The 15,648-nt window shown below is 47.9% G+C and overlaps 1 protein-coding gene across 2 annotated transcripts in view; it reads left to right on the forward strand.

Annotated features, from left to right (window-relative positions):
* The window catches only part of rpn2 (ribophorin II), a 71,045-nt gene that overhangs the window by 19,641 nt on the left and 35,756 nt on the right, over nucleotides 1-15,648 (forward strand). For both annotated transcript variants that reach the window (XM_038803488.1, XM_038803489.1), the window contains exons 7-9: nucleotides 2,459-2,635; nucleotides 5,312-5,430; nucleotides 12,020-12,125. In XM_038803488.1, coding sequence (XP_038659416.1) covers nucleotides 2,459-2,635; nucleotides 5,312-5,430; nucleotides 12,020-12,125 — 402 coding nt within the window. The remainder of the gene's footprint in view (nucleotides 1-2,458; nucleotides 2,636-5,311; nucleotides 5,431-12,019; nucleotides 12,126-15,648) is intronic.

Here is a 15,648-nt window from a genome sequence, read left to right on the forward strand (position 1 = left end):
ACTGCGGCAGCAATTTGGCCTGACCAAAATGTCGGACAAGGCTCCCATCTGCAACAGCCATAGGTTCACACCAGCACTGACTGATGCCACCTTCAAAAGGTGGAGGCAGGACGGAGGGACACTGACAGTCGGGGACCTATACACGGACGGCAGGATCGCAATACTGGATGAACTGACAGAGAAATTTCGGCTAGCCAGGGGGAACGAGCTATGGTATCTGCAGCTCAAAAACTTCTTACGAAAGGAGACAAGGGTGTACCCACAACCGCCACGACAGACACTACTGGAAGACCTACTGGACGCAAGTATCCTAGATAAAGGGAACTGTAGTGATGTGTATGACCGACTGGTAGAAAGGGCCGACACCGTACTGGACGCAACAAGAAAGAAATGGGAGGATAACCTAGGGATTGAGATAGGGCGGGGACTCTGGAGCGAAGCACTGCATAGGGTCAATTCCACCCCCACGCGCGCAAGGCTCAGCCTGACGCAACTAAAAGTGGTACATAGAGCCCACTTAACAAGAAACCATATGAGTAGGTTCTTCCCGGAGGTGGAGGACAGATGTGAACGGCGCCAAAGAGGCCCGGCCAACCACGCCCACATGTTCTGGTCTTGCCCCAGACTTGTGGAGTACTGGACAGCCTTCTTCGAGGTTATGTACCAAGTGGCGGGGGTGAGGGTGGAGCCATGCCCGATAGTGGCGGTCTTCGGGGTTTCAGACCAGCCAGATCTATTCCTGGAGAGGAGGGCGGACGCCCTTGCCTTTGCCTCCCTGATCGTCCGCCGTAGAATCCTGTTTGGCTGGCGGTCAGCAGCACCACCCAGAGCTGCAGACTGGCTGTCCGATCTCTCCAAATGGAGAAAATCAAATTCGCCATCCGAGGGTCAGACGACGGCTTCCACAGAATGTGGGAGCCATTCATGCAACTGTTCCGGGACCTGTTTGTGGCCAATGAACAAGAGGAAGAATAGCCGGGTGGCCAAGAATCAGGGGGAAATGGACGGGAATCGGGGGAAGGTAGCCCAGGGGTGGAGGGCTACGGGTTCGTTATGGGGGTTTGTTCTCATGGTTTTATGCTTATTTCTTTTTCTTGTTAAATTATTGTTTTTGTATTGGAGGGGAGGGGTTACTGTTTTTCTCTGTTGTGATAAAGTTTATTGTTGAAAACTTGAATAAAAATTATTTGAAAAAAATATTTTTTTTAAAAAGTGTTGGGGGGGGGAAGGGAGGGTGAGGGGTGTAGGGGGTGAGTGCTTCATTGGGATGGTGTGGGAAGACTGGGTCGTGTGGGGTAATGTCTATTTAATTGTTATTCTATATTCTCTTTTTACACTACGTTAATATTCACTCTAGTTAGTTTTGTTATTATCCTTATTACTATTTTATGAAAAATTCTGCAAAACCTGAATAAAATTACTTTTAAAAAAAATAAGTACATAAGTTCAAGACCCAGTCTGTACCCCACAACTGTGGAATTTGGTCAGGTTTATGTAGATTCACCATTTCAGCCACACATATATTCAAAGTTCTGCCCATTTAGTGCCTATTTCCCCTTTGTACAGGGGGACGAGAATATACATCAGTACTTGAGCTATAGTACTGAGATTGTTTTACATTTGTTTGGATGAACTCAGATTCTTGATAAACAATGGAGTTCCTAACAAACGACGGGTTGAAAGGTTATCCGGAGTAGGCAGGAGGTTACAGTCAGAAATGCCATGACCTTATTGAGTGGCAGAGCAGGCTGAATGGCCTCCTGCTCCTCCTATACCTGTATCATATACCAGACAAGTATTCACTGAGCCACAAGAATTTCAATAGACTTGTCACTTCATTAATTTTGTGGTTGAACATTATATAAAATGTAACCTTTCCCTTCAAGCTCGAATCACTGTTTAACTATTGATTGTATTAAATATTGCTTTGGGTGATGTACATACTGTATAAGGTATTCAGAAAAGTTAATTGAGTCTGATCTTCAGACTTGCAAAGTAAATAGATTGCTGGGTTCTCTCTTTCGGAGAGATGACGGGTAAGAGGGGATTTGCTAAAGAGTTGCTCAAAATCACAATGGGCTGGACAGTAGATAGGGAGAAACTGTTCCCACTCGAAAAAGGATCAAGAATGAGAAGGGGTAGTTTTAAATTGATTTGCAAAAGCTACAAATGGGAATTGAGAAAATGCCTTTTCATACAATGAGTGGTTCTGGTGGGATGCATTGCCTGGAATTGTGGAGGAGGCAGGTTCAATCGAGGCATTCAAAGGGGCATTAGATGAACGTGTAGAGGTATGGTGCAAGAGAATGGCACCAAGTCATGGTGCCTGTTTGGACCCGACGGGCCAAATGGCCTCCTTTTACGGCGTAACAATTCTGTGATATTGTATTGATCAATCAATTTGTTGCTTTTATGCATGTCAGAAAGTCTGCAAGTCTCTTGTTCTTTTTAATTTCAGGACCAAGTCATTCAGCTTGTTAATGCTGTATTCAGCAAGAAGCATTTTACCACACTGTCCGAGGCTTTCAGCATTGCCTGTGCTGCCGCGGCTTTGTCCCATAATCAGTATCACATTCCAATTATTGTGGTAGCTGAAGGAATTGCCTCTGTTTCCCACAAGAAGCCCAGCCTAAAGGTAACTTCTCTTAGATCTACAAATTTGATTTAGCTTAGTTCAACCTTTTTGTTAAGGTAACTTCATTGTTCAAACTGAGGAGCTTTTTCTCTTACTGAGGTAATAGGAATTTGCAGCTACCTTCGATGCTTTCTCAGGATCAGTGGCTTCACTTGCAGCCTTAAATGATCTGAGCATCTTAAGATTTGAATCTCATTGCCCTATACTGACTTTTACATTCATGTACCTGAAGTGTAAGAATGCCTCAACAGTATCCCCTTGTGACTTTGTGAAATCAGATATTTGTACCTGTTGCAGATACATTTCTTTGAAACTAACATGGCAGGGGATGAGATATAATACATGCTTCATTATAGGAATGTCAGGTGGATAAGTATGTTATTTTATATGAACAGGAATATTATGCAGCGTAATATCAAATGTAGTAGTGTCACTTTAAGATTCTGAATTATTGAAACCGATGTTGGGATCAGTTACCAATTCAAATCCTCTATTTCAGAGCTTGGGGAGCTGTTAAATCAGGAGGAATGGTGGATCTGGGGTGGAGTGCCTGGCACCTCTACTCGCTGTGATTGTCATTCTGCTACCGGTTAGGAGGGGAGCGCAATTCATCATGTGGCCCAGTTAAAGCTGGTGGCCTCCTGGAGGGTTCAAGGTAGTGGGGATTTCTGATCAGGCACCTTGTGGGCCATGGAAGGCCCCGTCAGCAGCAAGATCCAGCTGGCTGAAACACATTTCCCCACCTACGTTCCCAGCAATAAACCCCCACCTCTGGTCTATCTCTCTGGCCTGGGTGAACCCACCCTCGCTTATCTGGGTTCCAGGGCTGCTTCCATATTGCCAGTTCTTGCCAGCTGCAGTACCAATAGTAGCCACTACTCCCAGTGGCTCAGCTGGGACTACAGAGCTGCTGACTCGCAGACCGGCCAGCAGCTCTTAGAAGTGAGATGGCAGACAATTAAGTATCTTGTGGGCATTAGAATCATGTCAAGGCCTCCTGAAACCAAGGCCTCCTGAAACTGTCATGGTTGGGTTGCCTCTGGCTTTCTGGCCTGGCGTCTGAGCCACCACCATAGCAATTGAGTTCAGGCACATGCATGCTAATTGCACAATCACCAATCTGAGCATGAAATATGTCAATCCCAGGCTTTTGGATGAGTTCAAGGCCTTTGGGTGAACACTGTCACAAAGCCATTAAAAGGCCCAAAAGCTACCTCAGTGGATTAGTTTAAAGTAATCTTTAGGAATTTTGTTTTAAAATATATTTTGATCATCAGATTGTGTACAGTCATTAGCAAGTGAAAATTAGCAGCCATTTGTCTGAAAGGATTTGAAGTGACTTGTCGTCTTGTGATACTTGATACTTGGGTTTTTTCATCTGAATGTTGAAATATCACATTGAAAGTATCACCTTAAGCCATGGTAGGGAATCATGCCAGCTAACCTGACATTTTAATATTGGGAACCCTGTAAAAGTGTTTCTGAGGGTTGCATTGTTCCATGTGTAATTTTGACATAATGGGTAGATTCTAGATAACTACATAGAGATAAAATGTTCTATATTCTCAAAGGATTGTTGCTATCAATATTTGATAAATCAAAATAAAACCATAGTGGAAATTATAATTTTAACTTGACAGATGTGCTGAAGAAAATGTGCCTAATCTTGTTGCTCTGTGGAATGGGAGCAATTTTGTGGAATCAATTCTGGCTCATTAAGAAATGTAATTTTGGAGCCACAATGATGATTAGGTGGGAACTGGTATCCAGTTTTGAACAATGAGGCTGGCTTAGCACAGTGGGCTAAACAGCTGGCTTGTAATGCAGAACAATGACAGCAGCGCGTGTTCATTTCCTGTACCAGCCTCCCCGAACAGGCGCCGGAATGTGGCGACTAGAAGCTTTCACAGTAACTTAATTGAAGCCTACTTGTGACAATAAGCGATTGTTATCATATTAATGTTATTACATTCCGGGCAAAGAAGAACATGTGGGATTTGTGGGTACTTGAAGGACAGGAATCACCTTTTACACTTTTAAATAAAAAAAGGACTGAAAATAAATTATCTGAAACAAAAATGACATTTTGTCAAAGTGTTATTATTTCGATCAATTTTAAATAGGATGTGGATCCATCTGACGACTTGACTCAATTTAAATGCGTGGTAATTTCAACACAATAGGTACATTATTTTGTGGCTGTAGGAGAGCACTGCATGTTACTCCTGTTCAGGTCACTGAACAAAATTGATCGCGCTTTTATGGATTGAGTATTATAGAAAACAAAATTGCATGATGTACATCTGGTTTTGGTATTTAAAAATAAAAGATGGGAAATGTAATTGGAACCAAACAAAAAGTGCAGTGGGGTGTCAGGCTGAAAGTGGTGATCATTAAGCTTTCGTTTGGGTTGCAACTTAAAACAATTCTTTTTACACGATTCTGTATACTTTAGTGACAAAGGTTTAACCATAACATCGAACGGTTTGGATTGAGGACAATTCCGAGTTCACTGCACACAATGTACCACAGAGATGCATCCTCTGTCCGTAACAAGTGGCAATTTGTTCACGTGTCGAAGTTATATTTCAAAATCACCTAACGACTTGTCTTCTTTGAAATGGCCTATTTCAAAGTCTTTTACATTTAACTTTTCCGTGTCCAACTTGTTTCCAGTTGCGTGTGACCAATGTTTTGTCCCAGAGTCTGACTTCAGCTGATGTTCAGCTTGAATATGCCAAGTCTGCTTTGACAAAAAGCACAGTTCTTCAGCAATCATCTTTTGCTTTGAAAGGGTAAGAATGACATTTTTGTGGCTAATACCAGTAATATTTTTCTTTGTCGCTGTAGACAGCATGAAATAGTTAATACCAAATTTCATGATGTCGGATGTAAAAACATGTAATGATTTTGTCGATAGCATGCTTCAATCCTGCTTTTGGGGCTGGCACGGTGGCACAGTGGTTAACACTGCTGTAAAGGTGGTAAGCTTTCTTGGCCTGGAGAAAGTCAAGTTCGCCTTGAGAGGTTCGCTATTAGGGTTCGCCCGAAGGTGGCAGCCATTTTTTAACTTCGCAGAGGAGTAAGCGTCAGCAGTGTGGGAGGAGGGGGCGCTAGAGTAGAGTAGGGGGATATTGCGGCAGGTCTGTGCGTGAACAGAGCCGTGGTTTGCACTATGTTTAAGTTGTGTCTTGACTTTTTTTTAAAATAATTTTTATTGGAATTGTTTACAGAAAATATAACAACAAACAATGAAATGCAACAAAATAACCCCACAATAACTGTAACACCCCCCCCCCCCAGACTGTATCAACGCATGTATCACATCCCCCCCACCCCCCAACCCCAACGAACAACAAAAAAAAACTTTAAAAATAAATTTAAATTAAATAATCAAACATAGTCATCGTCTTCCCCCCCCCCCCCCGTTTCCGCTTCTCTCCCCCCCCCCCCCCCCCCCCCCCCCCCCGGGTTGCTGCTGCTGCTGCTGCCCCCGTACCCTATCGTTGAGCCAGAAAGTCGAGGAAAGGTTGCCACCGCCTAAAGAACCCTTGTACCGACCCTCTCATGGCGAATCTGACCCTCTCAGGGCGAATTTGACCCTCTCTAGCTTGATAAAACCCGCCATGTCGTTGATCCAGGTCTCCACGCTTGGGGGCCTCGCATCCTTTCATTGTAGCAAGATCCTTCGCCTGGCTACTAGGGACGCAAAGGCCAGCACACCGGCCTCTTTCGCCTCCTGCACTCACGGCTCCACCCCACCCCCAAAAATCGCGAGTCCCCATCCTGGTTTGATCCTGGATCCCACCACCCTCGACACCGTCCTCGCCACCCACTTCCAGAACTCCTCCAGTGCCGGGCATGCCCAGAACATACGGGCATGGTTCGCTGGACTCCCCGAACACCTGACACACCTGTCTTCTCCCCCAAAGAACCTACTCATCCTAGAACCGGACATGTGGGCCCGGTGCAGCACCTTGAATTGGATGAGGCTAAGCCGAGCACACGAGGAGGAAGAATTAACCCTCTCCAGGGCATCAGTCCATGTCCCGTCTTCGATCTGTTCTCCCAGTTCCTCCTCCCACTTAGCTTTCAGCTCCTCTACTGACGCCTTCTCCACCTCCTGCATAACCTTGTAGATATCCGATATCTTCCCCTCTCCGACCCAGACCCCCGAAAGCACCCTGTCACTCACCCCCCTCGTGGGAAGTGAAGGGAATCCCTCCACCTGCCGTCTAGCAAACGCCTTTACCTGCAGATACCTGAACATGTTCCCCGGGGGAGCCCAAATTTCTCCTCCAACTCCCCCAGGCTCACAAACCTCCCCATCAATAAACAGGTCCCTCAGCTGTCTGATGCCCGCTCTGTGCCATCCCTGGAACCCCCCATCAATGTTCCCCGGGACGAACCGATGGTTCCCCCTTAACGGAGCCTCCATCGAGCCCCCCACTTCTCCCCTATGTCGCCTCCACTGCCCCCAAATCTTGAGGGTAGCCGCCACCACCGGGCTCGTGGTATACCTCGTGGGAGGGAGCGGCCACGGCGCCGTTACCAGGGCCCCCAGGCTTGTATCTCCACAGGACACCCTCTCCATCCGTTTCCATGCTGCCCCCTCCCCCTCCATCACCCACTTGCGCACCATCGACACATTGGCTGTCCAATAATATCCCGAGAGATTGGGTAACGCCAGCCCCCCCCATCTCTACCCCGCTCCAAGAAGACCCTCTTCACCCTCGGGGTCCCATGCGCCCAAACAAAGCTCATGATGCTGCAAGTCACCCTTCTAAAAAAGGCCCTAGGGATAAAGATGGGCAGACACTGGAAGAGGAACAGGAACCTCGGGAGAACCGTCATTTTGACGGACTGCACTCTACCCGCCAACGATAGCGGCACCATGTCCCACTTTTTAAATTCCTCCTCCATCTGCTCCACCAGCCTGGTAAAATTGAGCTTATGGAGAGTCCCCCAACTCCTGGCCACCTGCACCCCCAGGTATCTGAAACTCTTCACTGCCCTCTTAAACGGGAGCCTCCCAATTCCCTCTCCTTGATCACCCGGGTGTACTACAAATACCTCGCTCTTGCCTAAATTTAACTTATAGCCTGAGAAGCCCCCAATTCCGCTAACTACTCCATCACCCCCGGCATTCACCCTTCTGGGTCCGCCACACACAACAGCAGGTCGTCCGCATACAGCGATACCCGATGTTCCTCCCCACCCCGCACCAGACCCCTCCACCTCCCTGACTCCCTCAACGCCATGGCCAGAGGTTCAATCGGCAATGCAAAGAGCAAGGGGGACAGGGGGCACCCCTGCCTGGTCCCACGGTAGAGCCTAAAGTACTCCGATCTCCTTCCATTGGTAACTACACTCGCCATCGGAGCCGCGTAGAGCAGCCTCACCCATTTGATGAATCCCTCCCCGAATCTGAACCGCTCCAGCACCTCCCACAGGTACCCCCACTCAACTCAATCAAACGCTTTCTCTGCATCCAGCGCCACCACTATCTCAGCTTCCCCCTCCACTGCCGGCATCATGATACCATTTAGCAATCTCCGCACATTCGCGTTGAGCTGCCGTCCCTAGACAAATCCTGTCTGATCCTCGTGTAGCACCCCTGGCACACAATCCTCTATCCTGGTGGCCAGGATCTTCACCAGCAACTTAGCGTCAACATTGAGGAGCGAGATAGGCCTGTATGATCCACACTGCAAGGGGTCCTTATCCCGCTTCAGGATCAGAGAGATCAGTGCCCGCGACCGGCAAGCCCCCCCCCCCCCCCCCCCCCCCCCCCCCCCCCCATGCCTCATTGAAGGCTCGCACCAACAGGGGGCCCACCAGATCCGCATAATTTTTATAAAATTCCACCGGGAACCCATCCGGCCCCGGCGCCTTACCTGACTGCATTTGTCCAATCCCCCTAACTAGCTCCTCCAACTCTACCAGCTCCTCTTCAACCTTTGGGAAACATAGCCTGTTCATGAAGCTCTCCATCCCCCCTCTCCCCACCGGAGGTTCCGACCGGTACAGTTCCTCGTAGAAGTCCCTAAAGACCCCATTTACTTCTGCCCCCTTCTGCACTACATTCCCACCCTTATCCGTCACTCCACCAATTTCCCTAGCTGCATCCCGCCTACGGAGCTGATGTGCCAACATCCTGCTCGCCTTCTCCCCATACTCATATACCGCGCCCTGCGCCCTCCTCCACTGTGACTCCGCCTTTTTGGTGGTCAACAAGTCAAATTTGGCCTGCAAACTACACCGTTCCCCCAGCAATCCCTCCTCCGGTGCCTCCGCATATCTCCTGTCCACATCCAGGAGCTCCCCCACCAGTCTCTTCCTCTCCTTTCCCTATGGGCCCGGATGGAGATCAGCTCCCCCCGGATCACTGCTTTCAGAGCCTCCCAGACCATCCCCCCCCCGGACCTCCCCCGTGTCGTTGGTATCAAGATGCCCCTCAATACTTCCCCGGACCCTCCTACACACCTCATCAGCCAGCATCCCCACATCCAGGCGCCAGAGCGGGCGCTGGTCCCGCACCTCCCCCATCTCCAGATCAACCCAGTTGCGGAGCATGGTCTGAAATTGCTATGGCCGAATACTCGGCATCCTGCACCTTCGGGATCAATCCCCTGCTCAGGACGAAAAAATCTATTCAGGAATAAACCCTATGGACATGAGAGAAAAAGGAATACTCCCGCGCTCTCGGCCTCCCAAACCTCCAGGGATCCACCCCTCCCATCTGGTCCAGAAACCCCCTCAGCACTTTGGCCACCGCCGGTCTCCTACCCGTCCTTGAACTGGACCGGTCCAGTGGGGGATCTAGTACTGTGTTAAAGTCTCCCCCCATGATCAGGCGCCCTGCCTCCAGGTCCGGAATATGGCCCAACAAGCGCCTCATGAAGCCAGCATCATCCCAATTCGGGGCATATACATTAACCAGCACCACCGTCTCTCCCTGCAGCCTACCCTTCACCATAATATATCTACCCTCCTTGTCCGACAGCACCTCAGCCGCCTCGAACGCCACCCTCTTCCCCACCAGAATCGCCACCCCCCCCCCCCCCCCCCCGGTTCTTCGCGTCTAATCCTGAGTGAAAAACCTGCCCCACCCACCCCTTCCTCAGACGAACCTGGTCCGCCACCTTCAAGTGGGTCTCCTGGAGCATAGCCGCGTCCGCCTTCAGCCCCTTCAGATGAGAAAATACCCTAGTTCTCTTAACCGGCCCATTCCCCATTCAGCCCCCTCACATTCCAGGTAATCAGCCGGATCAGAGGGCAACCCCCCCCCCCCGCCGGCTAGCCATAGCTTATCGACTGTTCGCCCCAGGCCAGCTCGCCCCGCCCGATCCGTTCCCCATGGCGATAACGCTTCTCCTCTGCCAGGCCCAGGATCCTCAAATTCTTTCGCCTCGTGCGAACGTCCAGCTCCTCCAAGCGGTCTTGCCGCTTTTTGTGGAGTGCCTCGTGCGCTTTCCCCACGAGGACCAGGCCTCCTCCTCCCGCTCAGCGGCCTGCTGCTGCAACTCCCGAATGGACACCTCCTGGGCCGCCTGGGTCTCAAGCAGCCTGTTGGTAGTCGCATTCAGGGAGTCCAGCAACGCAGCCTTCAGCTCCGCAAAACAGCGCAGGAGAGAAGCCTGCTGCTCCTGCGCCCACTTCCACCAGTCCTCGGGTGTTCCGCCGGCCGCCATTTTGTCCTCCTTCCCCCGCTTTTCTTGGGGAGCAGCTGCAGCTTTTTCCTTTGCCCCACTCCGGGTGAGCACTAGACCGGTGCTCCTCTAGACACCTTCCTCCACTGGGATTCGTCGAGACAGCGCCGTTTGGGGCCCTCAAATCGGCCCAAAAGTCCTTAAGTAGCGGGAGCTGCCGAACGTGCGGCTTAGCTCCGCATAGCCGCAACTGGAAGTTCCGTGTCTTGACATTTTTTTGTACTGTTCAATGTCATTTTTTCTCTATGCCTCAATAAATTGTTTGTTTTAAAAAAAAAAAGTTAGATTTGATCAGAAGCTTTATTTAACCTCGTAAATGCATAAATTCTTGAGGGGCATAAAAGGGGTTGTATTAAATTAGTCCATCTCCAAAAAACATATTTAGACAGAGGAATTCAAAATTTGCACGTTTAGCACATTGGTGTCATTAAGTATTGGGGTGCAAGTTTCATATCTATAAATTCCTACCTGAACTGAAACCATGGCACTGTGGACAGCTCCGTGTAGGATTATGCCTCGATGTTTAACTTGACTATGAATTAATATCAGCTGAGAGATTTTTGGTTTTTTTCACTCATGTCATGGGATGCGGGTGTCACTGGCTGGGCCAGCATGTATTGTCCATCCCTAATGGCCTTTGAACAGAATGGCCTGCTAAATCTATTCAGGGAGCATTTAAAAGTCAACCACATTGCTAGAGCAACATGTAAGGATGGCAGATTTCCTTCCCGAAAGGACATTGGTGAACCAGATGATTTTTACAGTAATTGGCAATGGTTTCATGGTCATCGTTAGACTTTTAATTCCAGATGTTTATTGGATTCAAATTTCACCATCTGCTGTGGTGGGAATGGAGCCCAGGCCCCCAGAGCATTACCCTGGATTGTGAGCAGTTTTGGGCCCCGTATCTAAGGACGGTTACGCACGCCTTGGAAAGGGTCCGCAGGAGGTTCACAAGAATGATCCCTTGGTTATTGTATACACCTGGTGTATACAATATACACCCCTGTTTATTGTTTGCACAATGACATTGGTCCCCAAGCAACAACGGACCTGCAGCATCTGACATTTGAACTAATGTTTTTTGTTGTCATATGAGGAACGGTTGAGGACTCTGGGTCTGAATTCATTGGAGTTTAGAAGGATATGGGGAGATCTTATTGAAACTTGCAAGATACTGCAGGGCCTGGATAGAGTGGGCATGGGGAGGATGTTTCGACTAGTAGGAAAAACTAGGACCAGAGAGCACAATTTCAGACTAAAGGAGCAATCCTTTAAAACCGAGATGAGGAGGAATGTCTTCAGCCAGAGGGTGGTGAATCTGTGGAACTCTTTGCCGATTACTAGTCCAGTGACAATGTCGCTATGCAGGAACAGGCTGCCGGAATGGTTCATGCTGTGGTGAAGCTATCTGATTGAATAGGAAGAAAAAATTGTACTTTTTTTAATAGAAGCACGTGCGCATATGTTTCTGTTGATCTATTGGAACTAATTCTTCATTCAGATCATTGCCTGTTACACATAGTGCAAAAAAACATTGAACTTGGCTCACACATCAGTGCTTCTTGAATTAATGCAAGTAATTATTGACATTTTAACCTACAATAAATGGCTTTTAAATATTTGCTGATCACTGACCAGTAAAAGCTATAATTTTCATTTTTTTTATTAGTGATACTTTTGAATTAAATTTTATGGAGGTAAAGCCACCAAGTGGATATTACGACTTCTCTATCAATGTGGAGGGTGATAACCGATTTATAGGAAACCATGTGGAGGTATGTGCATCATTTTAAGTGACATTGAACATTTTTTGAAAGTGAATTCATAAATATGAAAGGACAGTTCTACTAACATTTGGTTGAATAAATCTAGCGTAATTTGTTCCTCTTTTATGATCCTGGGCCCAAACTTTGTTTCCATGGGTGTGAATCTCCGGCCGCGTTCTGCTCTCACTTGAGTGCAACACAGCCGGAGATAGCCAGGAGAGGCTTGCAGCGAGCCTCCCGACAGGCTCCGCACAACCTCCGTAAACCTACTTACAACCTATCTGCACGGGATCCAGCGGCCTCCTCTGATCCACTGGCCTCCCCAGGGAGGCTACAGCCGGGTGCTGATCAGTGCTGGTCCACTCCACACAAACGTGGGCCAGGCGGAATGGCACCCGGCGGATCTCCCAGCCACTGGAGACCCCATGTGGTCAGGCTAAGCGCAGGGTGGTTCCTTGGCTCTCCCTCTGAAACATGGGCACCTTGGCACTGCACAGCTGCCACTCTAGCACTGCCAAGGTAAGATGGCATGCCAAGCCAGCCAGAGCACTGTCAGGGTGGCAGTGCATGAGTGTCAGGATGGCACTGCCAGGGGGCAATGGGGGGAACCATGCCCATAAAATGAGGGTAGGGTGCAGGGGAGGTAAGTAGGGGCCTCCGGGAGGTTAGTTGGGGGTCCTAGAAGTAAGCAGGTGCTGTAAGGGTGTTGGGGTCCTGAAGAGGGGGGATCCCCATGGAGGGGTATCCTCATTTGGGAGGTGTGCAGTAGTGTCTATATGGGGGGGGGGGGGATGTGACATTGCCCGTGGGTGGGATGTGTGGGGGACCCACAAGCTCACTTAAAGATAGGGGCACCCTTTCAAAATGGCGGCCCGATCGGAGTTCAGCTCCCCAGTGCTAAAACAAACTCGTAAGTATGGGCTAAACCGATGGGAAACTCCACAAGGCCTAAAATAGTGACTAAGTGTCATTGAATAGCGGTGGGTAACTCGCCAGCAGAGCCGACTAGAAATTCCTTGAAAAACCCACCACAAATTAACTTAGAAATTTCTTGGGCGAATCGGGCCCCATGTTTCTTGTTCTGGGCTGAGTACCGTCCACAGCTCACAGTCCACTTCCTTCAACAATCCTTTGTGTCTCAGCTTTGCTTCCAGAAATTGTTTCAAGAGAACTCCTGGATATTTAACCTTTTTACCTTGGCTTTGGCTCGTTATGCCTTCTGCCTCCCAGACATTAATCTCATCTCCCCTTGTTTATGCTTTAGTTTTCTTTACTTTACCTGGTTTTCACTTTCTGCTTAGTGTGTTCCAGCAGTTCCTAGACCAGTACTGTACCTACTACAGGACCTCGAGGCATAAATAAGAAAATGTAGCAATTGAGAACATCAATAAATTAGCATTTGGAAGCCATGAGAGTGTTTTGAAAACATTCAGAAGAGTGAAGAGACTTGCACAGCAAATAAGAGACTTTGAAAAAGCTTCAGGCACAGTGGTTAGCACTGATGCCTCACAGCACCAGGGACCCGGATTCAATTCTGACCTTGGGGATTGTCTGTGAAGTCTGTACTTCCAGTGTTCGCGTGAGTTTCCTTGGGTGCTCTGGTTTCCTCCACAGTCCAAAGATGTGCAGGTTTGGTGGATTGCCTCTTCATGTCCAACGATTAGGTGGGGTTACGAGGATAGGGAGGTGGTGTGGGCTTGGGTAGGGCTCTCTTTCACAGGGTCAGTGCAGACACGATGGGCCAAATGGCCTCCTCCTGCACTCTGTATTCTGTGATTCTATGAAATGGGAGAAGGCAAAGTACGTTCCTTGTGGGGGCATGGAGGAGAGAGGTCAGTGAGAAGTTGAAATAGTAAGTTTTGTTTTTAAGATGCTATTAAAAAGACAGCATTTCAGCTCCAGAAAGCTCAGATGTTTCAATTATATGCACAGGCATTTGTGCAAGGACAGCATAATCATTGCCTAGTAGATGTCAGGCTTAAATGGTCTGATCTAAATGTACTGCTCCAGATTGTTTGAGGGCTGTGTGTTTTTGATGTACACCAGCAATTTGGAGCAGATTCTTTCACATCTGTGGACTTGTGTGAATATAAGAAAATGGTTGCTATTGCAACTTAATTTTCAGGAAACAAGCAGGATTTGTCAGGAAAGTAGTTTGAATCCAAATGTTTCAGCATTAATTCCCACTATGGCAATTCCAGGCCGTTAGCATACTAGCTGAAGATAATCTTAGAACAAATTACAAATTTGTTATTCACTATATTTAGGAATAGAAAATATAGTAAATTGAGGCTATAATTTTGATAATGGGTGTTAATTGACGTTGCCACAACAGATATTTTATCAGAAGATTTAATGTATGTTCTGACTGTGCAGCAGTCCAATGCTTCTAAATTCAATACAAATGGCACTGGGTAGAATCAAGTTTGTTAACTTGGGGAGATGGTGAGACTGAGAAGATTGTACTTGATCTTTTTGTAACTGCTGTAGGGATGCAAGAACGTCATTTGTGGGTTTAACTTGGGAATTTTTCAGAGAGCTCGCAATTCAAAGTTCACTGGCATACCTGTCAAATATTTGGAGCCAGGGATATATCTGGAAAGCCAAAGCCAAAGTGTCATACTGCACTTAAATGACAAATTTACCACTATCTCCCATTCCTTTTAAAAATATATATTTTTATTGAAAACCTTTTTATTATAAACAGAATAATATAAAACAGTTGCTTACGGTTACAATGCAAAAAAGAGCACCATCAACAATCAAGAACACCCCCAAAATGACCCCCCCCCCCCACATTAACAACGGGCGGTGACTAATTCTTTGAAAAAGGAAATGAATAGGCAGCACAGTGGTGCAGTGGTTCGCACTGCTGCCTCAGTGCCGAGGACCCGGGTTTGATCCCAGCCCCAGGTCCGTGTGGAGTTTGCACATTCTCCTCGTGTTGACGTGGGTTTCACCCCCACAACCCAAAGATGTGCAGTGTAGGTGGATTGGCCATGCTAAATTGACCCTTAATTGGGGAAAAAAATTGGGTGCTCTAAATTTATTTATTAAAAAAAGAGAAAAGAAATGAATGGCTACCGTCTTAGGTTAAACCCTTCTACAACCCCCCTAATGGTGTACTTGACCATCTCCAAATGTTGGAACAGTGTGAGGTTGGCCAACCAGGCCAAGGCACTGGACGGAGTAGGAGACCTCCACCGAAGCAGTACACGTCTATGGGCTATTAACTGAGGAAAAGGCGAGGACATCGGCCTTCAGCTCCATCTGCAGCACCGGCGAGTCCGACACCTTAAAATTATCCACCAGCGGGCTTGCTCCAGGTCGACATTAAGTATCTTGGACATGGTGTTGAAGAAAGAGATCCAAAAGCTTACTAACTTGGGACAAGACCAGAACATAGGAGTATGATTAGCTTGCCCGCTAGAACAATACTCGCAACTGTCCTCCACCCCAGAAATAAATCCACTCATCCTCCCCAATGGTAGTGGACATGCATTCGCAAAATCTTTTGTCCGCTAACAATACC

This window comes from Scyliorhinus canicula, chromosome 7 (genome assembly GCF_902713615.1).
Source record: "Scyliorhinus canicula chromosome 7, sScyCan1.1, whole genome shotgun sequence".
Lineage (NCBI taxonomy): Eukaryota > Metazoa > Chordata > Chondrichthyes > Carcharhiniformes > Scyliorhinidae > Scyliorhinus > Scyliorhinus canicula.